Raw genomic sequence first — 25,653 nt, 5'->3', positions numbered from 1 at the left:
CTTTTCAAAACATTTTTGAGGAGGCAGATGAGAAATCTGATACTTAATGAGAGTAAACAAGGGTGAGGTCCTAGTATTATTTCCCCTGAAATCCAGAAACAGGAGGTGACCTACCCAAGATCACATAGAGTTAGAAACAGAGCCAGGCTTAGAACCGTAGACTCCCAATTCTGAACTTGTTTCCCTTCATTATTTTATGTAATGACTTTAATCCTGAATTCTATTCCTCTTTAAAATTTAGTGTTCTTAAGTATTGCTGCTCACTCTTTTCTTGTTTCTTTTAAAAACCTAATGAGTCATATACATTTTAGCAACTATTTCTAAAGTTTGCAAAGAATATAAAGATTTATTTCTCTTGACGTGTTTTTGAGACCTTCTTTTGGACGTTACACCATTTTTTTTTTTTTTTTTTTTTTTGCGGTACGCGGGCCTCTCACTGTCGTGGCCTCTCCCGTTGCGGAGCACAGGCTCTGGACGCGCAGGCTCAGCGGCCATGGCTTACGGGCCCAGCCGCTCCGCGGCGTGTGGGATCCTCCCGGACCGGGGCACGAACCCGTGTCCCCTGCATCGGCAGGCGGACTCTCAACCATTGCGCCACCAGGGAAGCCCTGGACGTTACACCATTTTTAAAAAACCTAGAATTATTCATAATTTGACCTTGAGTAATTAATTATGCTGCTTCTTGCTATCATTTCTTTCAACGCTGCTGTGAGTATTAAAATATAGTTCAGGGAACTTCCCTGGTGGTCCAGTGAGTGAGATTCTGCACTCCCATTGCAGGGGGCCCAGGTTCGATCCCTGGGCCCCTGGTCAGGGAACTAGGTCCCGCATGCATGCCACAACTGAGAAGCCCACATGCTGCAAGTAAAAAAGAAAAAAGATCCCGCAACGAAGATCCCACGTGCCGCAACTAAGACCTGGCACAGCCAAAATAAATAAATATTTAAAAAAAAAAGTTCAAGACACTTAAATAAGTCATGTCCAGCCGGGAGATCCTAATATTAAGCCTTATAACATTGGGCCTTCACGATAAAAACTTTGGCCTTCACCATTAATTCTTCTTTTTTTTCTTTTAAACATTAATTCTTTTTAAAAAATTAAAGAAAAAATTTAAATTGAAGTATAGTTGATTTGATTTATATATATATATACAAAATGTATATATATATATTCTTTTTCAGATTCTTTTCCATTATATATTCTATTATATATATTTCATTCCATTCCATTATATTATATATTGAATATTACATATATTATATGCTTTCCCATTATTACAAGATATTGACTATAGTTCCCTGTGCTATACAGTAGGTCCTTGTTGTTTATCTATTTTATATATAGTAGTGTGTATCTGTTAATCCCAAACTCCTAATTTATCCCCCTCCCTCTGCTCCGTTGGTAACCAGAAATTTGTTTTCTATGTCTGTGAGTCTATTTCTGTTTTGTAAATAAGTTCATTTATGTCATGTTTTTAGATTCCACGTATAAGTGATATTTGATATTCGTCTTTGTCTGACTTCACTAAGTATGATAATCTCTAGGGCCATCCATGTTGCTGCAAATGGCATGATTTCACTCTTTTTTCTGGTTAAGTAGTATTCCATTGTGTGTGTGTGTGTGTGTATGTGTATATATATATATATATATATATATATATATATATACCACATCTTCTTTATCCATTCACCTGTTGATGGACACTTAAGTTGCCTCCATGTCTTGGCTATTGTAAATAGTGCTGCTATGAAAGCTGGAATTGAATGTATCTTTTTGAATTAGAGATGTCGTCTTTCCCAGATATATGCCCAGGAGTGGGATTGCTGGATCATACGGTAACTCTATTTTTAGTTTTTTAAGGAACCTCCATACTGTTCTCCATAGTTCATAATTTAAAAAAAAAAAAAAAGGCACAAAATCTCAAGATTCTTCTAAGCGTATAGGTAGGGCAGGAAATGAATATAACTGATGCTGCTCTGAAAACAACCAGGCCTATCCTTATATTTACACAAGCATGTAGAAGTGACTATTTCCAGGCATTATAGAATGTTCAGTCTGCCAGAATGAGAGTCCAGATTTTGCTCCAAGATTCTGTCCTCCACAAAGAATCCTGGAAAACAATGAGAAAAAGCCTGGAAAACTGCCAATCTAGAGAAAGCAGAGGAGGCCACAAGAAAGCTTCCTATTCCAATAACTTCACGGTTCTCTGAAATAAATCCTTTTAGGACAAAATTCTAAATGGATATGATTGCATTAAAAAGTATGACAGCCTATTTATTACAAAGCCTACCTGGAATGGCATTTTCCAGAACAGCTCCAATTGAAGACTGAATAAACAACAAGCAACTAGTAACCAAAATATAAGTACAATAAATCCTCTTATATAAATTTATTTTACGGTTTCAGAGTGGACTATATGCATATTTGGTCATTTAAGCAATCAAAGCAGAAATGGTGTCATGTCGATGGTGGTAATGTCAAATTACCTGGACTTAACCTTCCTCATTGGAATTCATAAGATGCTGATGTGAGCCACCATTAAGGACCTTCACCTGGCCTGAATTTCAAAATTAAAAACTCATGTTTGAACCCCACCTCTGTCCCACTTTACTAGCTATGTAGCTAAGGTCAGTTTTCAAATCCTGTAAAACTGAAACATTTATTCCACATGGCGGCAATGGCAATTAAATAAGATACTATATGAAATTTATACCCATTTAATATTATCTAATCCATTTACCTTCTCCTAGTTATCTAGGAGCCTGTGGGTATAAAAAACAAAAACAGGAGACTTATTTGCTGAATAACATTATAGAACTGAAAACTTGTGACTTAAAAACAAAAACAAACTCTCAGCTAAAAATAGCTTCTCAGAAAGATTCCCCTCCTACTGGAAAGTGACATTAGAAACCACAGTTGCAAAGAATCTTCTCAAAATATGGGAACTGATGGAGGGCTTGGGTGACTCTAGAAATCTCAAGGAGTGTCTTCTATGCAAGTCCCCACTTTTCAGTCCCAATTGGTCAGAATTTTGTGCTCCGGTCCCCAAAGTTCTTTTCAGGAAGTAGAGTGTCCTTCAGTTCCATTAGAAATACTTAACATATTATATATACGGGTTATGACATTGTGTAAAAAAAAAATGTCTATAAACAGAGAAATCATAGAGACAGCATATTTAAGTTTCCTGATTTGTTCTAAAGTAAAATCACACTTTTTGCTGGGGGTGGGGGAAAGGGGGCTTTTTTCTCTTCCTCTTTTACATAGATGGATATCCAAGGAACTAAGAATAGATGACTTCCCCTTTTTACGTAGGAGATCTTACCCAAGTAAGAAACCATTCGATTACACAAACATTCCTAGTCCTTCCAGATGTCATTTCTCTCTTTATATTATTTTAAAATATATTGTTATGTATTGTGTTTGGCTAGAAATATATTGATTTCTATAAAATTATTTCTAAGCTCTTGAGAAAGCATAGCAATTTGTATATTTCCTCTTCTCATGTACATTCCTTAATTCAGAAATTAGGAATCATTGCCTTTCATAGTTATTTCTATTTGCCCTGGCTGTTGTGCCTCTGTGTGTGTGTGTGTGTGTGTGTGTGTGTGTGTGTGTGTGGAGTGTGTCAGTAGAATGAACTTGAGCATTGTAACCAAATTGTCATGTAAAGCCGTGGGTTCTGTCCAGAATCTAATTAGAGCACTTTTATCATTATGTTGTCCTTTCAGTTATAAAATGAATATGTTTAGGGGAATCTAATGTACAGATGGTGATTGTGGTTAACAATACTGTATCATATACTTGAAAGTTGCTGAGAATAGATCTGGAAATGTGCTTACCACAGAAAAGAAAAGGTAATTATGTGAGGGGTTGGACCGTGTTAGCTAACACAATGGGGTAATAATCATTTTGATACATTGATATCAGATCAAAATGTATGTGTGCCTTAAATTTACACACTATTATATTTCAACTACAACCCAGTAAAGCTGAGGAGAGGTGGGGGAAGAATTGTGTGCTCCTGAGATTGGAAGTTTATGAAAAGAATCCTGGTGAGATGGAAAACACATTTACTCATCTTACGATCCAAAGAAATACAAAATCAATTAAGAGACCGACAGGATGGGCTACAGATTGGGCTGCAGAAGACCATAGATGGAACAGGTTGAAATAAGGTCAAACTAAGCTCTGGGGCTGGTAGGTTCAAGTCCCTGTCTAGACTATAAATAAAGTTCAGGATGTTCCTTCAGGGTGTCTGCTGAGAATCCGATGCATATTCCAACCCCCCAAATTACATGGGAAGATAATCCCCAAATTTGGGTAGTTTGAAAAGATAGTTTCTTTTTTAAGTATTATCCTTCAACCTGGAGAAGAATTTGAATTAGGTATAGAAATGTTTAAGACAGTCCAATCTCCAGGATTAACATTTGGGGAGGAGATTGTATATGTTTAATATTCTATATACTCTAGTGTTTAAGAAATTATGATGTGGAAAACTTAGGGGGCTACATGTTATTCTATGTAGTTAATATTTAAGAAAATTAGGCCTAAGTTTAAATGGGAGTTACTAGGCCAACCCCTCCCCACTGGACTCCCGAGCAGCTGACTCTCCAAAGCTTCTTTTCCCTATCTTTTCCCTCCTCCTCAAGTACAAAAGTAATCTAAACGGTGCATCGTTAACTTGTTTAAGATCTAGTCAAAGGGGAGCCTCTCGAGTCCCCACTACAAGACAATACAATGGTGGTTATTTTAAAGGTGTGTACATTGATGCCCCAAAGTCTACAAAAAGCCGGCTCAGAGCATCCCACGCCCCCTCCCCAAATACCCAATTAATCAGCCCTGCTCCTTCCCAGAGATAACTAACATTAAACATCCCGTTTATTTACTTACTTATTTTACAAAAGCTCTTAAAGCATTTAAAAGTTGTCTACCACGTGTGAATTTTGTTAGGATTGGGAGCAAAGTATGCTTCCTCTGTCTTGCAAAAATATGACAAAAATAAAACCCAAATCTTCCTTTTACCAATAAGTCCAAACACATCAAACAAGAAAAGGATGAGAAAATACAAGTTTTACACATTCCAACAGAGATTTTGTTTTGTTTAAATTTTTTTAATTGCTAAGTGCATGGAAATCAATGCACTTTCTTGTTTCCAACTGTTCTGTAAATGCCTGACCTCGGCCTGTTATGGGCACAGAAATACCTCTAAATTCTCTCAGGTTGCACCGTGCTAGTTTAAAAAAAGTTAACAGTGAGTGAGGCTAGCGGTGCTTCTCAGACTCTAAGGTACATACGAATCCCCTGGAGATGTTGTTATAATGAGGATTCTGGCTCAGTAGGTCTGGAACGGGGCCTGAGAGTCTGCATTTCTAGTTCCCAGGAGATGCAGGTGTTCTTGGTCCCCTGATCTCATATCGAGTAGCGGGGGTGGTGGCCATGATGTAGATTGATCTAGAACTAGAAAGTTTCGTTTTGCTCCGGAGGCAAAAACGTAGAAGGCGAACTCTGCCAAGAAAGATGTTTGTTCTGCCCGTGTGTGGCATTATCCTTTCTTAAAAAACATTGAGGGAGGGTGCACTTTTTCACAAGTCATACTGATACTGACAGGTCTCTCTTATATTTGAAACTCTGTCGTCTTTTCTTGGACCTTTGTCTTTCAGCGTATTAATGGTGATGGCCCTGGAAATCGCCCAGATCTCTTGGAATATGGGACCCACGAAAAAAAGAAAACGATTCTATGACTGAGGTGGGAGCCGGCACATTTTGGCTTAGGGGCTATTTATTTAAATAAACTCCTCTGGTAATAAACCTTTAGGGCAGGGAGGCTGAGTTTTGAGGCTGAGATGAAAGAAAACACTGGCTGAAGCAACAATGCCCAAAGTCATTCAATCAGTCATTCAATCGTCACTTCGATGCTGGTGATGGAGATGCAGGTGTCCAGTACGGCCTGACAGCAACATCCCTTGGGGTTAGTTATGACACAGGCATCAAAGAGGGCCACCTCGAAGCCCAGCTGCCAGGAGGAAAATGATAGCCAAAGGAAAAAACAAGGGTGGGGTCCCTGTGACTAGACAAAATGTACCCTCACTTTCATCAGGAGGGAGGGTCAGCTGGGCCGATCACAGAGCCCTTGGTTAGAGCTCTGGAGGACTCAGATTAGAGAGAGAGAGACAGTGTGTGTGTGTAAGGAGAGCAGTGGGAAGGGGAGCCCTCACTGCTACAGATTTTTATAACAACTGGATCAAAACAACTCAAGAGGAGACCGTGAACAAAGCCATCCTGGGCAAGTTCTACATTTTGCCACAGAAACCAATATTGTTATTACTACCGAATGCTTCCTCTCTTTGTTCTTCTGAGCCAACCTTTGTCCCTGTCGCTCAGACATTAATTTTCCTGGTTAGGACACTTGGAGTTCTGGAAGGGTAACCCGATGAATAACTGGAGGCTTGGCAAGAGATGATTATCACCCCACATGCGAAACCACAGCGTCTGCCCACCAGATAGAACCCCACGCTTGGAAAGTAGAAATCTGGGGTTTCTAGAGATCAGAACCCCGCTGGGACAGAAGGACTTCAGAGGGGCTGCTGCCGTCCTGGAAGGGGGGAAGGGCAGGAACGATTTTTAAAATCCTAGTCCTTTTGAAGTCTCAGTTGAAATCAGAAGGGAAGAAGCTGACGCTGAGAAAAGCAGGAACTCTGAGTGCAGCTGTCTCATAGGGGCAGACTTTCAGGCTACGCTGCCCTCCGACCAAAATTATCTCTCTCCAATCAGTTCCACTGTTTTCACTTATCATGCTGCTTGATAGCTTAAAAATAGAGATTAACATGGAGCATTATCTATTTAAAATGCAGCCCTCTCTGGGAATGGTAATAAGCCACCAGCCACTCACAGGTTGTTGTGAATTAGCTTAATTTAGGGAGTGGGAATTAGAATGGAGAACATTTAGAGAGCAGGTAATCGCTCCAAGCCTTTATTTTACACACGAGGAAACAGTGGTCCAGAGAGAGGAAGCTTCTCATTCGAGAACACGTAGCAGACTGAGGTTACAGCTACCGCTCTTGGTCTGTGGGATCGGACACCTCATGTTCCCCCGGCACAAGTTAAGGCTGATTTATTTAAAATAGTCATCTGTTGAGCATCTTCTCCGTGCCAGGTGCAGGAAGAAGAGCGGGAGACACAGAGAACGTGGCCTTCTCCTCACTGAGCTTGTGGTCTAGTTTGGGAGGCTGATAAATAAATACAAATACCGCCACCCAGGAAATTAAGCAACTACGGCTTCTGACCTGTTATAAAGAAAGCAAGAAAGGAATGGCTATCAAGAGGGAAAACTATTTCAGATTAGGTGGCAGAGAAGTTCTCAAGGGCATTTCAGGAAGGATCTGGAGGATAAGAGAGATCACCCTCCACAGTGTCTAGGGCAAGTACAAATAAGGGCTAAAGCTCTGAGCAAAGAAAGAGCTGCATGTGATCTGGAGACAGAGAGAGGGCCAGGATGCTTGGATGTCGGACTTCAAAGATCTAGGGTCAAACCACGACCCCACTGTCTACCAGCTTTGTGCCTATATCATTTAGCCCCGGGATTGAGGTTGTAAGGTACAGTGGTTAGACCTGTTGTCTTCATCTTGATGGCCACTGAGATGAGACGGCCAATCTCGTATTTCACCTGACTTCTACTTTGGATACTTACTGCTGTTTCCTACACTATATGGTGACATTTTCCATTGCTGAGGAATATAAAGTTGTCTTTTACACTCACACTTCTAGGTTCTAATATTTTAATATTGCCACCTCTTCCTTTCAAGATCCTGACAGGTTTCCCAATCATACATAGATCTTTATTTCACTGTTCTATTACTTGGTTGGACTGAAAAAGATACCAGTTCACCTGGACTCGGATTTTAATATCACATTTGGCTCTGTATATTCATGTCTGCTGCCGCTAACAAATGCCAGCCTCTGTGAATTTCTTAAACCGCCACTTAGAGATCGAAGGATACCACCTAGTGAATACTGAAAAAGCTTGAATCAGAATTTCTTTTATAGTTGTATCATTTCTCTGTGAGTCCCATTAGCATGGCTCCTACCCCCTCTTCAATATTTATTTATTTATACGTTGAATGCATGTATAACACACAGACAGAAAAGAGTGTGATGCGTTTTCACAAACTGAGCACACCCACACAAAGAGCACCCAGATCAAGAAATGGAAGATTATCAACAACTCAGAAACCCTTCCATGACTTTTTAGTCACTAACTCCTCCCACTGTAATCACTGTCAGGACTTCTAATAGCACAGACTAGTTGTGCCGCCTTTAGAGATTTTTATAGATGAGAGCACATACTCTGTGCTCTCATACCTTTTCTGAATTTTTTTTTTATATGGCAGGTTCTTATTAGTTACCTGTTTTTTTGTTTGTTTGTTTTGGGGTTTTTTTTGCGGTACGCGGGCCTCTCACTGTTGTGGCCTCTCCTGCTGCGGAGCACAGGCTCCGGACGCGCAGGCTCAGCGGCCATGGCTCACGGGCCTAGCAGCTCCGCGGCGTGTGGGATCTTCCCGGATCGGGGCACAAACCCATGTTCCCTGCATCGGCAGGCGGACTCTCAACCACTGTGCCACCAGGGAAGCCCTAGTTATCTGTTTTATACATATTAGTGTATACATGTCAATCCCAATCTCCCAGTTCATCCCACCCCAACCCTGCCCCCTCGCCCCCTGCTGCTTTCCCCCCGGGTGTCCATACGTTTGTTCTCTACATCTGACACACTCTGTGCTCTTGTATCTGACTTGCTTCACTCCATGTAGTCGTAGTGATCCATGTTTCGTCATCTGGATGGTTGTAGATCATTTATTCTGGGTACCGTATAGGATTCCATGGTGGGAATAGACAGTAATGTACTTATCCTTTTTACAGTTGTCTTTGCGTATTCTCTGAGCAATTAATATGAATACAGGCCCCTCAAATCCCTTTCCACCAACCACTCATTCTCCTTCTAAGAAGCACACAGTTACTGATTTCTTAAAAAAAAAACCGTTTATTTTTAATTCTTGGAACTGCCATGTTTTATCAGTGTTACAATTACAACTTTATAACCACATCCTAAATGATGAACGGCTGGCCTAGCAATACCAATCATATATGTCCCTTACTCTACAGTTTATACCATATATATTTTTAAATATACTGTCTCACCTATTTAATCTTCTCCCAAACTTATGAAGTAGGTACAGGGTTAGGACTAGCATTTAACAGATGGGCTACCCGGACCCCAGGGAAGTCCTTTGCATAAGAATATACTAGGTTTTAAGTGGCAGAGCAGATTTCTGGCTCTCAAACTTGGAATCGTTCCTGCACTCAGGAATCGAAGTTAATATCTGAAAGCAGCGATGTGAAAACTGACAAAATCTGTATCACGGCTTCTCTTCCTCCCCTTGGCCACAGCTCTCTAAAGGTCGGGGGCCTGAGCCCAGGCCTCCTTTAGCTCCACCTCCAAGAGTCCTTGGAGCCTGGAAAGGAGACGGCGAGACTCTTGGTTTCCGATCCCACGCTCCTTTCCCGCCAGAATTTTATTTAGTCACATACATTTTGATATTTACTCTCGCATATTTCCCAGGAGACAGGTCAAAAAAAAAAAAAAAAAAAAACAACAAAGTCACCTGACGATGAACCGACGACTCCCCTCGCCGTCACTCCTCAGCCTGCTCTGTGTTTGTTGAGGTCTAAGGCTCAGAAAGTGATTCATTTCCTCTTTTTCTTTTAGTTTCCTTTCTCTGCCTGTTACCTTTTTCCTTTCTCTGCAGAACTCAGCAAAGTGATCCTGTTTATAATCGACGAATGCCGGGTGGAGTTTGGCCTGTCATCCTTAGGCTGGAGCAGCTATTTGAGTTTTCCCAGGCGGGGCTTCTGTGTTTGGGGTGAGGCACGTGGGCATCTTAAATACGGACCTTCGGGGTGGAAAGACTGGCACTTTCCTGCCCTGCCCTCTTCATTCTGGGAACGCTGGTGGGGGGAGGCAGGCGCAGAAGGACCCAATTGTCCTGAGTCTTCTGGATAGGACGCCCACTGAAGTAGCCCATTTGCCTGTGTTATTCGATTTCTTACTCCTTCCCGCTCCGCCCCCCACACAAAAAAAAGCCCTGTAAGGGAGGTAGCAGTATTATTCTCCCTTCCCCAAATAGGAAACCTCGGCTCAGAGAAGTGAAGTAACTTGTTTAAATATACATATCAAGTAAATAGTGAAGCTGGCAGACAAATTAAAAAAAAAAAAAAAAGGCATAAGAGGGGCTTCCCTGGTGGCGCAGTGGTTGAGAGTCCGCCTGCCGATGCAGGGGACACGGATTCGTGCCCCGGTCCGGGAAGATCCCACATGCCGTGGAGCGGCTGGACCCGTGAGCCATGGCCGCTGAGCCTGTGCGTCCGGAGCCTGTGCTCCGCGACGGGAGAGGCCACAACAGCGAGAGGCCCGCGTACCACAAAAAAAAAAAAAAAAAAAAAAAAGGCATAAGAGAACTTCGAACAAAATTTCCCCATTAACCTGACTTGTGTCTATGTAGTGTAATTCTATGAGACTTAGATCATTATGTCTGGTCATTAACTATTGTCGAAGAAGATAAAACTGATTATTCTAGCATTTCAACCACCACCCCAAGTTTGACAGATTTTTAAAATATCCCCTGGGGGATATTGTTTTGATGAAGATGAGGGTTTTGATGAAGATGAGGATTTTGATGAAGTTGAGGATGAAGATTGGCCCTGGGTAACAGAAGCAGCTAAGATAGTTTGGAGGAAAGGTAGCAATGAAGGAGAAGGGGGTAAGTCCTGGCTTTGGGACATGTGCAGCTCTATCTTAGGGGACCCATAAGACAATCAGTGACCTGTGATACCAGTGAGCCAGAGAAAGTGGGTACAGACCTGTTTGCATGGACAATGGAGAAATATCTACAAATTCTTAAGCAAAGGAATGACTGTCAAGGAATTGGTGTTTTATAAGCAGACTGAAGGGTGAGGGGGCCCCACTGGCAGTGAAGGACAGGCCTCCAGGTAGAAGACTTTTGCAATAAAATCAGACTGAAATCACACACTCTGTAGGCAGAGGAATTTGAGGAGGAAGGTTAAACCCAAAGGTCATTTTGAAGAAAGATGTACTAGGATTGATGACAGCTTGAATACAGGGGATAAAGAAGAGGTGAGAAGTCAACTGCTGATTGTGGTCTCCAGAGTTCTACTCTGGGAGGATGGAATAATTATGACTTGGGTTTCTGTGAAGGTGAGCTTGAAAGGACGGATACCTAACTTCCAGGGGCGCCGTGAAACTTTCTCTAAGGCTTTACTCCAGCCTTCTCTGGGCCTTGCATCACACCTAGGAGATAGGGAGGGGGAGGCGGGGGGAGAGGCATGCTAGAATCAGATCAGTCCCTCCACGCATTCAAAAAAGAGGGATCTGAGGAGGGGCCAGTGCCTTGGTGCTTCTGTCACCTCTGCTGCAGACCCTGGATCAGACCCTGGTCCAACCTCAGCCTTTGTCTTCAGGAGTTCTGTTGTCTACTGACTTTGTTCATAGTGTTACTTTACTGACCCAAAGTTTTACATTTCTAAGAAATCAAATGTGTCCTTGGGACTTGGTATTCACAGGTCAATCCAATTCTAAGATTATGGAAATAGTCACCCATGATCGCTTCAAGCACTTTTTAATGTGTCCAATATTTATATTTAAACCTGTGAGTTTGTTTTGATGCAGATAATGAGATAGGATTCAGACTTTTTTTTTTTTTTCATGGATGTATAGTCAATCACCTTACAACTGTTTATGGAGTAATCTACCTTGTTTCCATTGAATTGAAATACCAGCTCCATCATATAATTTATTCTCACCTGTTTTGAGGCCTGTATCTTTAACTGTTTGCTGTGTTCACCTATGGGTCATCATACTTTTGTCTTTACATCTGCTTTAGAATATTTTAATAAATGAAAGGGTTAGTTCTCAATTTGCTACATTCCTCAGGAAATCTCCCTGGGACTTTAACTGGCACTGTGTCACATTCACAGTCACTGGACAGAGTCCTCTCATCCAGGAGTAGCTCTTCCTTCAAGTCCTTCAGGACACAACCATGATTCTCCATTTAGATTTTGCATATGCCTAGGGGAGTGCATTTATAATATATTTTTTTGTATTAGAAATGGGTGGTATTTTTAAAAACATAATACTTTCTATGTAGTTATTGTTGGACTATCAGAAGGCTATTTTAGAATAGTGATGTGGTATCTAACCTGAAATCTCTTCCGATTTCTAATGGCTCTTCTTTCTCACTCTTTATCCTGCTAAGACCTCTCTATCTCGTTTTCTCTCTCTCTCTCTCTCTCTCTCTCTCTCTCACACACACACACACACACACACACACACACACACACATATTCCCATCTGTCCTCTTCCTCCCCCCTCCCCTGTTCTATCTGGGAATAAGAACCAATGAATAAACACTCACTCCCTTTTTTCCCTTCGGCTCTGGCATGGTGTTTTGTTTTTTTTTTAACATCTTTATTGGAGTATAATTGCATTACAATGGTGTGTTAGTTTCTGCTGTATAACAAAGTGAATCAGCTATACATATACATATATCCCCATATCTCCTCCCTCTTGCACCTCCCTCCCACCCTCCCTATCCCACCCCTCTAGGTGGTCACAAAGCACCGAGCTGATCTCCCTGTGCTATGCGGCTGCTTCCCACTAGATATCTGTTTTACATTTGGTAGTGTATATATGTCCATGCCACTCTCCCACTTCGTCCCAGCTTACCCTTCCCCCGCCCCGTGTCCTCAAGTCCATTCTCTATGTCTGCGTCCTTATTCCTGTCCTGCCCCTAGGTTCTTCAGAACCTTTTTTTTTTTTAGATTCCATATATATGTGTTAGCATACGGTATTTTTTCTTTTTTTTTTAAATTTTTTTTTTTTAAGAAGTTGTTGGGGGTAGGAGTTTATTAATTAATTTACTTATTTTTGCTGCGTTGGGTCTTCGTTTCTGTGCAAGGGCTTTCTCTAGTTGCGGTGAGCGGGGGCCACTTTTCATCGTGGTGCACAGGCCTCTCACTATCGCGGTCCCTCTTGTTACGGAGCACAGGCTCCAGATGCGCAGGCTCAGTAGTTGTGGCTCACGAGCCTAGTTGCTCCGCGGCATGTGGGATCTTCCTAGACCAGGGCTCGAACCCGTGTCCGCTGCATTAGCAGGCAGATTCTCAACCACTGCGCCACCAGGGAAGCCCCGGTATTTTTTCTTTTTCTGACTTACTTCACTCTGTATGACAGACTCTAGGTCCATCCACATCACTACAAATAACTCAATTTCATTTCTTTTTATGGCTGAGTAATTCCATTGTATATATATGCCACATCTTCTTTATCCATTCATCTGTCGATGGACACTTAGGGTGGCATGTGGTTTTCCATATTTGATTTGACTCTAGGGGCATCTGGAGACCCCCCAAAAGACTAGAGCAGAGAAGGAATTCTATCTTTTAAAAATAAAAATCTGGGACTTCCCTGGTGGCGCAGTGGTTAAGAATCCGCCTGCCAATGTGGGGGACACGGGTTCGAGCCCTGGTCCGGGAGGATCCCACATGCCACGGAGCAACTAGGCCCGTGCACCACAACTACTGAGCCTGTGTGCCAGAGCCCACGAGCCACAACTACTGAGCCCGTGTGCCACAACTACTGAAGTCCACACTCCTAGAGCCCGTGCTCCATAACAAGAGAAGCCACTGCAATGAGAAGCCCGCGCACCGCAACGAAGAGTAGCCCCCACTCCCCGCAACTAGAGAAAGTCCACGTGCAGCAATGAAGACCTGACGCTGCCAAAAATAAATAAATTTTAAAAAAAGATGATTCTTTTAAAAAAATAATATAAATAAATAAATAAATAAAAACCAGACCACTCTGGAGGCAGTGTGGACAATGGATAGAAAGATTTAAAAAAGAGACAAGGGAAAATTCTCATTAAAGAAAGTCAGGCTGGCTGAAGAGAGTATAGATGAAAGAGGGGCAAGTATGGAGGGGAAGGCCAGGAAGGAGCCCTGCTGTGGCTCAGGTGCAGGAGGGACTGGCCCAGAATGTGGAGAGCAAGATAGAGCCTCCAGGGGCGTTCAGGATGACTTCATATAGATTGGCCAGGAAAGTGCTATAGAGGGAGGGGCGGAGGGTGGGTCCCGGGTCTCCTGCTTGAACATCTGGAGGGGGTCTCAGGGATGCTGCTGTGCGTGGAGACTTCAAATCTGGAGGTTGAGTGGATGCTCTATGAGTTCACTTTTTTTTTTTTTTTTTTTTTGCGGTACGCGGGCCTCTCACTGTTGCGGCCTCTCCCGTTGCGGAGCACAGGCTCCGGACGCGCAGGCCCAGCGGCCATGGCTCACGGGCCCAGCCACTCCGCGGCACGTGGGATCTTCCCGGACCGGGGCACGAACCCGTGTCCCCTGCATCGGCAGGCGGACTCTCAACCACTGCGCCTCCAGGGAAGCCCTATGAGTTCACTTTTGAACCATACAAATTTGAAGTTTCAGAACATGTAAGTGGATGTGGGGAAATTCCACACTGAGGTTTGGAATGTGGGCGGTGCAGGGATGAAATCTCTGAGAATGGGCTGTGAGAATGCTGGAGATTGTGTAGGGGGAGAGGCATGAGTCAGTGAGCTTGCAATGGCCTGCTCCAGGAGGGGAGCAGTAAAGGGGACCCAGGAGGGCCAAGAGAAGCAAGAAGAACAGTAGGAAGCTTGAGACAGCGTTAATTCCTAAAGGTGCTCATTCTAGCCTCTCCCTCTGAGCTTCTAAACTTTTAGATATGGAGGTTTATTGTTTTTTTGTTTTTTGTTTGTTTGTTTGTTTTTGGCCACACTGCATGGCTTGCAGGATCTTAGTTCCCTGACCAGGGATCGAACCCAAGTCCCCTGAAGTGGAAGCCTGGGCTCCTAACCACTGGACAGCCAGGGAAGTCCCTGGAGGTTTACTGTTAAAGTGAAATACTTTAATAGAAAAACAAGAGGCAGAATTTAAATGCCCAGTGTTTGTGATCTCTTCTGATTATTGTCAAGCTTTCTTATCAGCCAATGACTGTGATGAACTTGGTGTAGGTTAAGAAGGTTTGGATTACAGTGGCGACTAGTTTACTTATTAGCACTGTGAATTTAGACAAACAACTTAACCTCCTTCAGCTTTGGTGTTCTCATCAGCTCTGTGCCTAGCCCCATGGGTCCAGGCACTGGGGATAGTAGAGAACAAGCCTATAAGGTCTGAGCTCACATGGAGTTTGACTTCAAAAGGGGAAGTAGATGATAAACAAGTCAGTCAACTAAACACAGTCAATTTCATGGTAGATAGTCCTTTGGAGGGTAGGGACGGGCAATTTGAGACAGGACAGTCAGGGGGTGCTTTCTGAGAATATAGCATTTGTTCTGAGAATTGAATAGCCAGAAGGATCTAGACAAGGAAAGATCAGAAGAAAGCATTCTAGGCGGAGTCAAGGGCAAGGGCAGAGGCTCAAATGCAGGAAGCAAACTGTGAGTGTGAGGAAGACGGCCAGGGGAGTCCCAGTCAGAAGCATTGGAGTCCCACTAACGGGAATCCAAGGCTGACAGTTTTGTATCAGTGATACTCAGTCCACTTTGTGGGTGCAGTTAGATTAGATTAGGCACGAATGATTAGGCTGAATTAAGAATTCAGCCTCCCTCATTTTCCAAGTCTTTGCAGCGTGAAATTGTATCCCCTTGCAGAGGAAGCAACTATTGATTATCCACACAGCTGGATAACAATTCTGCTTGCATCAGTAACGCTCAAAACATCTTCTAATTCCCTGTTTCCCTCTTCTTACCAGTTGTGTCTTTGTTTTACCTCCTCTTCTTCTGGATCATGATTACCATGCATTTCAGCTCTGCCTCTGACCCATTCACAGGGTATAAGTTCTGGGTCAGTTGTGTATGTATTATTATTGTTTTCATCCTTTTTTCCTAAGCCTATTTATCCTGAAGGTGCAGGTTTCTTTTGTCTCCTGATGATAATTAAGAGGTCTTTTTCTTTTTCTTCCCCTACCTGAATTGTTTAAATTGTGAACTACAACACTGAACTGGGAAAGTATACAAAGCACAAATTATGTTCACTTAGCTATTTTGTAAAAATATTTTCATGTGTCACATAGTTGCACAATAAATTATAATCCATTTTCAATTATTTGCTACTAATTCATATATATTTTATTTTTTTCACTAGAGTATAAGCTACTTGAGGTCAAATATCACTTCTCAAGTGCCTTTTCATCCTCTCCGTTAGTGTACCAACATTATAATAGAAGTTTGTTAAAACGTGCATTTCCAGGCTAGGACCCCATAGATTGTGATTCACTAACCTGAGGTCAGGCAGGTCTGCTTTTAAATAAGCTCATCAATTGATTCTGAGGTTATATTTGCACAGATTACACTTGGGCAATCATTGCTTTCTAACTCTTACACAAGACTGAATTACCTTCCTAGTAGTTACTCACTGACAACCTAAAAATCATTTTGTTTATCGTTAGATATTCTGCGTTCTAATTAACATAGCATTTACTAATAGTTTCTTCAATGAAATGCTCGAAACTAGTTGGATTTACTTACTTTTGAAAATCAATCATTCAGATAACAAATGTATAGGTAGTCCTGACTTATTTCCATCATTCCGCTGATGCTTGTTGAACTGTTCCACTGTCTATTTCTTGCAGTTAAAAAAAGTACAAACATGCTTGATGATCATTATCTGTGATAATCCAAAAAAAAAAAAAAAAATCCAGAAAAGAATTAGTAAACAGAGGAGAATAAAATAAAGAACAGAAACCTTGGGAAATTAAAAAAGGTTTTTCCTCTGTTTTCCATATTTTATAATGCGCTTATAAGTTGCACTAGTAGAAATTATATTTACTTTCAAGCTCCATCAAAGCATTTCTTGAAATCTTGTTTGGCTTTGTGAGTGGGAAGCCTAGGGGTGGGGGGTGGATGGGGGGTGAGGAGTCACACCACAATCTTCTACTAAGAATGTGTGGTGGGGGCTTCCCTGGTGGCGCAGTGGTTGAGAGTCCGCCTGCCGATGCAGGTGATGCGTGTTCGTGCCCCGGTCTGGGAAGATCCCACATGCCGCGGAGCATCTGGGCCCATGAGCCATGGCCCCTGAGCCTGTGTGTCCGGAGCCTGTGCTCCGCAACGGGAGAGGCCACAGAAGTAAGAGGCCCACTTACCACAAAAAAAAAAAAAAGAATGTGTGGTGGGGTACACACGCTTTCTGTGCCAGACAGATATTCTAAACCTATTCCCTCAGACGTCATTTTGTTTCTTATCTTATCTATATTGCTTTTGACCTTTATTTCAGGCTGCTTCAAATCCATTGTCAAGTTTACTAAAGTCCTTTTGATTTGTAAATGTGCAAATTGCAAACAGGATGAAAAATATGTATATATAGAACTTTTTTTAAAGGCAGTTGATAAAGGGAGATGTCAGGGGTTGAACGGTGTCTCTCTCAAAAAGATATTCTGAAGTCCTAATCCTCTATTTCCCCCTCGCCCTCCAACCTGTGAATGTGACTTCATTTGGAAATAGGGTCTTTGCAGATGTAAAATGAGGTCATACTAGATTGGGGTGAGCCCTAATCCAATGACTGATGTTTGTATAAGAAGAGGGAAATTTGGACACAGACACACAGGGGAGAAGGCCATAGAAAACGGAGGCAGAGATAGGTGTGATGCATCTAAAAGTCAAAGATTGCCAAGGATTGCTGGCAATCAGCAGTAGTTAGAAGAGGCTAGGATTTCTCTCCTATAGGCTTCAGAGAGAGCACAGCTCTGCGGACACCAAATTTGATTTCAAACTTCTAACCTCCAGAACTGTGTGGGAATACATTTCTATTGTTTTAAACCGCTCAATTTGTGGGACTTTGTTATGGCAGCCTTAGGAAACTAGCATAGGTGAAAATGTCAATTACACTTACCCTGACAAATATCAAGCCTTGCTCTGATAGAATTGGGTCCTATCCTAGTCAGGAAATATGGGAATTTTAATAAAGACAGGGTTGAAACAGGGACTGTCTTTGCTGACACTACCATCTTGTATGAGAATTACCATAATGTTTATCTTGATCTGTCATACTTTTTCCGTCTTAGCTTGGTTAATCTAGTCACGCTGCAGCCAGAGTGAACTTTCTAGAGTTTGATCGTATCACCCACGTGCTTAAAACCTTCAGCGGTGCCCCCATTGTCCCCACAAAAATGCACAAACTCCTCAGGTGGCTTCTCCCTCCCCACCCCCCCGACTGCTCTTCAGTCTCTGCATGGAACACACTTCTTCCCTTTGGCCTCACTGCTGGGCCAACTCCTATTTATGCCTTGGGTCTCTATGGAGACGCCTTTCCCGCTTAATTGCCCTCCCAGGCGGTCCCACAGTCTGCCATACTTTCCCTGGCACAGCCCTGATGTACATCTTTTTGCACCTGCCTGTGTACTTACCTGTATCGTCCTCTAGACTTGCTCCTCAAAGGGGTATCTATAGACCAGCAGCATCAGGAGCACCGAGTTTAAGATGCAGAATCTCAAGCCCAGCCAGATCTCCACAATCAGATGTGTATTTGAACGAGATACTCAAGTGATTCATAAGCACACTGAATTTGTGTGGTACTGGTCTCGTCAAGGTAGGTTCCATGGGGGTAGGAAGCATTGTCTCCCCAGAACCCAGCACAGTGTCTGTCTTAAAACAGAGATTGAAATGATCAATGCATGAGGCTGATTTCATGTTAACAAACATGCCATACAGGAAAAAAACAAGTCCCCTTTTATCAGAATAAACAGACTCAGGCCTACAGCCTATACATTTTGTCAAAGGCTTCCTTCAAATTCCCCCTCATTCATCTCTCATATCCTCATTTCCTACCAAATCTTATTTTCTGCATGAAAGAGATGAATGACTACTCCATTAGTAATCATGTCTACTATTTTGTTTTGTTTTGTTTTTAGTAATTTTTTTAACACTCTGACAACACACACGTGGCCAGATTTGCACTGTCATTTTCGAACTTGTCCATGAAAACGAAAACCTGGTAATAGTTTTAAAAATTGTCTTCACCAGTCCTTTAAAAAAAAATGAAATAACAGGGGATTCTAATGCGTCATGATAAATCATTATTTTGTCATTCTCTGGGTCCAAATAGTTAAGAAAGGCTTTTCACACACAGCTTCTAATTCTCTTAATAGAATGTTAGATCTGAAGAAGAGTTTATGGACCATCTCAAATTCAAAATCTTAACAAGTCCTCCATAAATGGCTGATTTGACCCATCTTTGAAGCGCACCTTCTAATCTTCTCTCCTCCCTTTTCCTTCCAGGGAGTTAAATTTGCAGTTCCCTAAAAGTCACAATTTGCCTAAGGTTTGCATCAAGTATGGGTCATGTGGCTAATGACCTTTCATAATGATAATGTTCGAGGTCAAGACTGACACACCCTCTGTGGGTAAACATGATATGATTTGTTTTTCTTTCATTGAATGTATATATTGCATTTCAGGGTGCATGGTTTGATGAGAAATTTACTAATTAATCCAGTCAGGAAGCTAATGGTGTTACTTAAGTATTGTCAGTCAAAATGAGCCTTGAGAATGGTTTTGGGACACTGGGTTCAAGACAACAGCTTTCTAGGCAGAATCTCTGCTGGGCTTCCTGTGACATGTGGTGGTAACTCCTGAGTTTTGTCCACTCTTAACCCTATGTGTTTACCACACTCAAAACTAAGTTGTTTAAATTCAAGAGTAGTTTTGTTCCACGCTTACAGCATTGTCTGTATTTCTGCAGGACCAAGCCACAAATACCTGCGGGTTTGTGTTGATTGGGTGATTTAAGGTAAATAAACAAGTTCAAATGCCTACTGGGGCCAGATAATGTAAATGAGAAAAACAAACAGCAGGGAGTGTGGCCCACCAAAGAGCTCCACCCGACGTCTAAGGGCAGCCGCTGCACCCACACTTCTAGCCAGCTCCGCACTTTCGGAAAACGAATCTTGGGTTTTGAGCTAATGATTTCCCAAAGAACGCCAGAAATCCCAGCTTTCAATGCAGTCTCTCAATGTTTAAATGTTGGTAACCAATTCAGATTTTCACAAGACCAATACTGTGAGCCAAACCCAAACCTTCCAGGAAGCCACGCAGCTCTCAGCTACCAATGTGCAACATCTGCATGATATAGCTCCGATGAGAAAAGAACACTCATTTTCTAAGAAACTGTGATTCCTGGGAAGGCCACAGAGGGTAAGAGGTCTTGCTGGGTATGGGTCGGCCTGGGTTCAGATCCTGCCACTGCTCTCTGCCTATGTGAGCTTGCGCGGCTCCATCTCTATAAACCTCAGTTTTCACACCTGCAAAGTGGCCACGATGGTAAGAATGTCCGCTTGGTCGGGTTGTTCTGAGGACAGAGTGAGAAAACGTCTGAGGAAGCCCTCAGCACGAAGCCCTCAGTATCTGTTGCCTAGCCCGAATGACCCCTTCTCCTTAGAATAATGGAATTATTCAAGGGCCAGCCAGACATCGGGCAAATAACTTCACATTCCCAAATACCTCGTTCCTCCCTCCACGAGGGCATCTGAAAGTTGTCTACATGATGACCTACTATTTTTTGTGTTACTAAGCATCTGGAACGAGCAATGAGACCTACCCAGGGGGAATATGCTCTTCTTTCAAAATCACAGTCCTTACCCGGGCGGAGAACTGGCCACTTCTCCCATCCACTCTCCTTCTCTCTCCCCCCGCCCCGCTTCCCCAAGTCCAAACAGTGTTTGCTCCCAAGCTGCAGGGTTTCAATTTGCCGTTCACTTCCCGGCAGTTTCGGTTTCAATCTGGTACTTTTCTCCCTTGGCTTCTGGCACCATTTCTATTGTTATTAAGTGTTCTCTTCATTTCGCTTCCCTGGAACTTCCCACACTCTCTGAGTCTGAAAACTGGCCTTTCCCGAACTCTTTCCGGGGTTTGTTTACGAAAGTCTCTAATTGCCCGTTTATGATAGGGACGAAGCTCCAGGCCTCTCCGTCCCCAACTTTCCCGCTAGGAGAACCTTTCCCTGCTCGCGACTCCCAGACCCCGCCGCGCCTGCAGCTGACTCGTTGGTCAAGAAAGTAGTGTAGGGGCCGGGCCGGGTCCCCACCCCGCCGATCGGCGCCGCCGCGGGTCGCCAGCGGGTCCCGGCAGGTCGCGCGGCGTGGCGCGGGGCCCCCCGCAGGCCTGGCCCGGACGCCAGCTCCCTCCAGGCGCGGCGGCCCGCGGGGGCGGGGACAGGGGCGGGCCCGGCGTCAAGTTTCGCTACGTCACCGGGAAGTCCCCTTCATATCGGAGCGCGGGTAGCGGCGGGCGCCCATACCTCAGAGTTTCCCGGAGGCAGGCAGTGTGCAGTCTCCGGCTCCGTTCCCCCGTCCGCCCCGCGCACAGCCCGAGTCCTGCAGACCCAAGGTGCCAGGGTTGGAAGACTGAGTTCCCGGATTCTGTAGCACAGTTCCCGGCGGCTGCTTACAGAGATGCCTGGAAGGAGGGTTCGTAAGAGCGCTCAGCAGAGCACGACGCGGGCTCCGGCAGGTAAGGAGCATCTGGGTCTCGCGGGGATCCTGGCCGAGGCGGGGGCCGGGGTCGAGGTCTTGGTCGGGCCAGGGTCAGCCCGTCTGCTCAGGGTCTCAGAGTCGGGCCGGGTCTGCTCCCTTGCACGTGCTTTAGGGACGCCTCCAGAATGTTCTTCGGGGGTTTAACCCCGGACCGTGGAGAAGGCGGGGGAGGGAGCCGGCTCTGGGATCGGGATGCAGCTGCATTTGAGCGGATGCCAAAAGCCGCTTCTATTTCGCCTGCCTTCCATCCCCACGTGCCCTGTCTCGGGGCCACGGGGAGAAAATGCAAGTACGGGCTACAGCCATGCGGAGAAAGTAATTGTCACGGCAGGTGGGGCCGGGGCCGAGAGAGGCTCCGCGAGCCACGGCCTCCCGGCGCTTCCTGAGACAGGCCCGCTTCCTCCGGAGTCCAGGCTCTGGTGAGTGCCCTGCTCTGTGCTCTCTCTGTTTCACCAACAAAAGCGGTAATGACGCTTGGTACTATCACAGCTTTTCCACAAAGGACTGTTGGAGGGTTACGGAGGCCCCGCAAGGAACACCGAGGTCAGAAGCCTAGACAGCCTTGCTTCTTTGTTAAAAGTATAACATTTTAACAATCCCTAATTAGTTACAGAAATGGGATAGGAGAAGAACAGGAGTTTGTCCGCAATGTTTTTTAATCCATCCATTCCAACGCCCTTCCCCGTCACATGTAGCCCCATCGAATAACTTCAGGTCGGTAGCAAAGAAGGCAAGTAAGACTGTGGGCTGGAAATCTGTGTGGTTCATACTGCTGTTACATCAGACGGTATTAGGCCCCTTTTAAACTTAGTGTAATGTTATAGAGCCCATGGGGCGTGCAAAGGAAGTGGTGCATTGCCAATGTGACCACGGCGAAACTGGCACCAGGCTGCTCTCTCTAGCTCTTGTTTGGGAGGGAAAAAGCTTTGTCTACCTCTCGTGATGTTCGAGAGTTCTGGCTGTGTTGTGAAAAACCGCATAACCTTCACGATCCAACTCAGTCCCCATTAATAAGCGACAGCAGAAATGTCCCTCTTAAACTTGATTAGATGGTAAGACATGTAAAAAAGTTGAGATATAAGTGACATATAACACTGTATTAGTTTTAGGTGTATGACGTAATGATTTGGTATATGTATACATTGTGACATGATTGCCATAATAAGTTAACATCCATCACCACACATGGTTACATTTATAGATGTAACAAAAAGGATGAAGGAAACAACTAGGTGCTATTTTCTGCCTTTTTTTTTTTTGGATGAAAGGTGTAATTTTTTCTCTTACAATTCAGGGCTTCTAAAATGGTAGCCTGAATGATAATTGTTTTTTTAGGATTGTATGTTACTATATCCCACTCACTGAAAAGAACTTGTTAGGGATTATGAATTTTTTTTTAGGAATTACAAAAATTTACCCCAGCTCTTGTAAAAAAAGAAATTGGTTAAAATGTAGGTTTAAACATCCACTTTAGTATATATTTACGGTTTTCATTTATTTTGAGCCTGAATAGGGTATTTGCAGGGTCTGTTTACAAAATAAATCAGATTTTAATTTGTAATCATAATGATTTTCAGTGATCCTAATCATGATATCGAAGTGTACCAAAAAGAAGCTGAATTGCTCTTTGAAATATACAAGGAAATTGTAATTATGGATCAGTACAGTTTTGGTGTTAACTTCATTTACTTTAAAAGTTTACTTAGAAATTAGATTATAAACATTACTTTTCCCTAATATTCAGTTTATTGCAATACCTTAATCATAAAAAAATAGTAAACGTGAATTAAACATTAGTTTGTTTTGTGCTTCACTCATTTCCACAGAGGCAATGGATTGGTACAGATTGGGAAGAATTTGGTTTAGAGTAAGATGTAAATTTTAAGTTATTTTAAAAAATGTGGACTTAATTTTAGAATAAGATTTTATGAGTCTTTCATGAGAAAATTTCAGAGTTGTTTAAATGAGAATAAGAATACATTTAGATTTACCTATTATGAGGGCATAATCAGAACTATTGCCCTTTACAAAATAAATTGTACTGGAAAATAACATAAAAGAGTTTAGAATTTGACTTTTATTTCCCTAACCAATCTTACGTGGGAAAGAAAAGGATGACATCACCTGAGGCTGGCAAAGACTCACTTTCTCTTTGTGGTGTATGACATAAATGTCTGTATTTTGAAAGTAAGATAACATTTGCCTCATCCAGGATGCTTAAAAAAAAAAAAAAGATTGCAAAGTAAATGTCTTTATTCTTGCCTTAACTTTTTTTTGTTGTTTAGAGTCACCACGTGTTCGTTTATATCGTGTGTGCCTGTGTGTGCGTGCGTGCGTGCGTGCGTGTGTGTGTGTGTAAGTAGCCTTTCTCACATTCAGAAAACAAGTATACATAAAGTTAAGATAATGCTTCATGGGATAAATACTCAACTCATCCCTGGGACGGGCATATTCATTCTTGCTGGTTGCAGTTTGCAGTGTTGTCAGTGTAACTTTGATGTTTCGCTTTCCTCTTCAGATCCTGAAGTTGAGTGTGCCATTCAGTTCAGGAGAATTGGAGACAAACTGAATTTCCGGCAGAAACTTCTGAATTTGATATCCAAACTCTTCCGCTCAGGAACCTGACTTTAGAAGCTTTCGAATGAAGAATGAAGAGGCTCCTTTCAAACGGAAGATTCCCCAGTAAGTGCAAACTTCATCAATTAGAGGAGAGACTGCCTTGTAATGGAGACAAACAACGTGAAGGAGCTCTCACTTGCTTTCAGATGTCCTTGGAAACGAAGATGAATACATCAAAAATGAATTGTTGTTGGAGGTTTTCCAGAAGTCATCGTTTGGGATGTGAGAACATTAAAAAAAACACCGTTTATTTTAAAACAAGAATGGAAGAACTTTGAAAATAGGAAATTAATTATTTATACATTTTGGTTTTGCTTAGAGACTTGTTCTAGTATTTTTGCTAAAGGTTGCTGCCCAGTGTATGAGGAGTTGACAAATGATTAGACTATGGGCAGGGGCCAAGAAACAGAACGTGTTCAATGTTTGTTTCTACTTTTGGATGACAACTCCAGAACAATGTATAATCTTTGGTTTATATATATTATCTTGTTAAAAGTAAAATTTTTTTCTGAGAACACTGAATGTCATAGTGAATGTTGATTTCATAGGTCACTACAAAATATAAACTAATTTGATAGTTTCTTTTTACTCAAAATGTATGGTTTCTGTTCAGATGGCCTTTTATTAAATGTGTTCCTATGGGCCTTAACTGGGAAATTATATGATTTGAAAAAATTTGAAGTGTTACTTGGTGCCAGTGGAATTCTTGCAGGTTGAATATTAAAAGATAAAGAAACATGGGGATTTTTGCGTAACCGGGAATAACGAAAAATAAGTGACGGATTTTTGTTTTTACTGCTGTAATTAGAACTTAGTAAAACAAATATTCTAACGTAACTGTTGGTAAGAAAATAAATGTGTTTCTAAAGAAGTTTCTAAAATCTGTAAAATGTCCCTTCTCATACTGGTCAGTGTGCATTGTATAACAGTGATCTTTTAAGAGAAATTAAGCATGTTTTCATTTTTGGGATACATATATATTGTTTTAAAGGAACAGATTGCTCATCCAGAATGAAAATCCCATTTATATACATATACATATATTCATCTGAAGATATATATATATATATATATATGGCATTAGAGTAATATGTAGTTTTTGAGAAAGTTTTCATGAATTCTATTGTTTTTTTGGCCAGGCTATCAACAAAGTCCCCAGATATATAAAAAAAGAAATAATACTGTCATGATTGATTTTCAGCAAGAATAATCTTATTTATTTTACCTATTTATAATTAAAATATTTTTTGTTTAGTTTGAAACTATATATTAAAGTTGCATTTGGGGGTTTTGTGACAAGGGTTTCATAACTACTTGAACTCTTACAGTAAGAATGTTTCAATATAGGGTGTAGTCACTTTAGATGAAAAATTACCTCAGCATCTGTTTTTCTTCAGTATTACTTAAGC

The 25,653-nt window shown here is 42.4% G+C and overlaps 1 protein-coding gene across 2 annotated transcripts; it reads left to right on the top strand.

Annotated features, from left to right (window-relative positions):
* The first annotated feature begins 21,544 nt into the window (after nucleotides 1–21,544).
* PMAIP1 (phorbol-12-myristate-13-acetate-induced protein 1) lies at nucleotides 21,545–24,250 on the top strand. Of its 2 annotated transcripts, XM_065890485.1 has the most exons (3): nucleotides 21,545–21,602; nucleotides 22,149–22,175; nucleotides 24,153–24,250. In XM_065890485.1, exons 1-3 carry the CDS (start codon nucleotides 21,545–21,547, stop codon nucleotides 24,248–24,250), a joined length of 183 nt encoding a protein of 60 aa, XP_065746557.1. The 2 variants fall into 2 exon arrangements, with proteins under 2 accessions (XP_065746557.1, XP_065746558.1); XM_065890486.1 differs by lacking the exon at nucleotides 22,149–22,175 and having other exon boundaries at nucleotides 24,144–24,250.
* The last annotated feature ends 1,403 nt before the right edge of the window (nucleotides 24,251–25,653 follow it).

The sequence above is a fragment of the Phocoena phocoena genome, chromosome 13, assembly GCF_963924675.1.
Source record: "Phocoena phocoena chromosome 13, mPhoPho1.1, whole genome shotgun sequence".
Lineage (NCBI taxonomy): Eukaryota > Metazoa > Chordata > Mammalia > Artiodactyla > Phocoenidae > Phocoena > Phocoena phocoena.
This window is presented reverse-complemented; position numbering and strand designations above follow the sequence as displayed.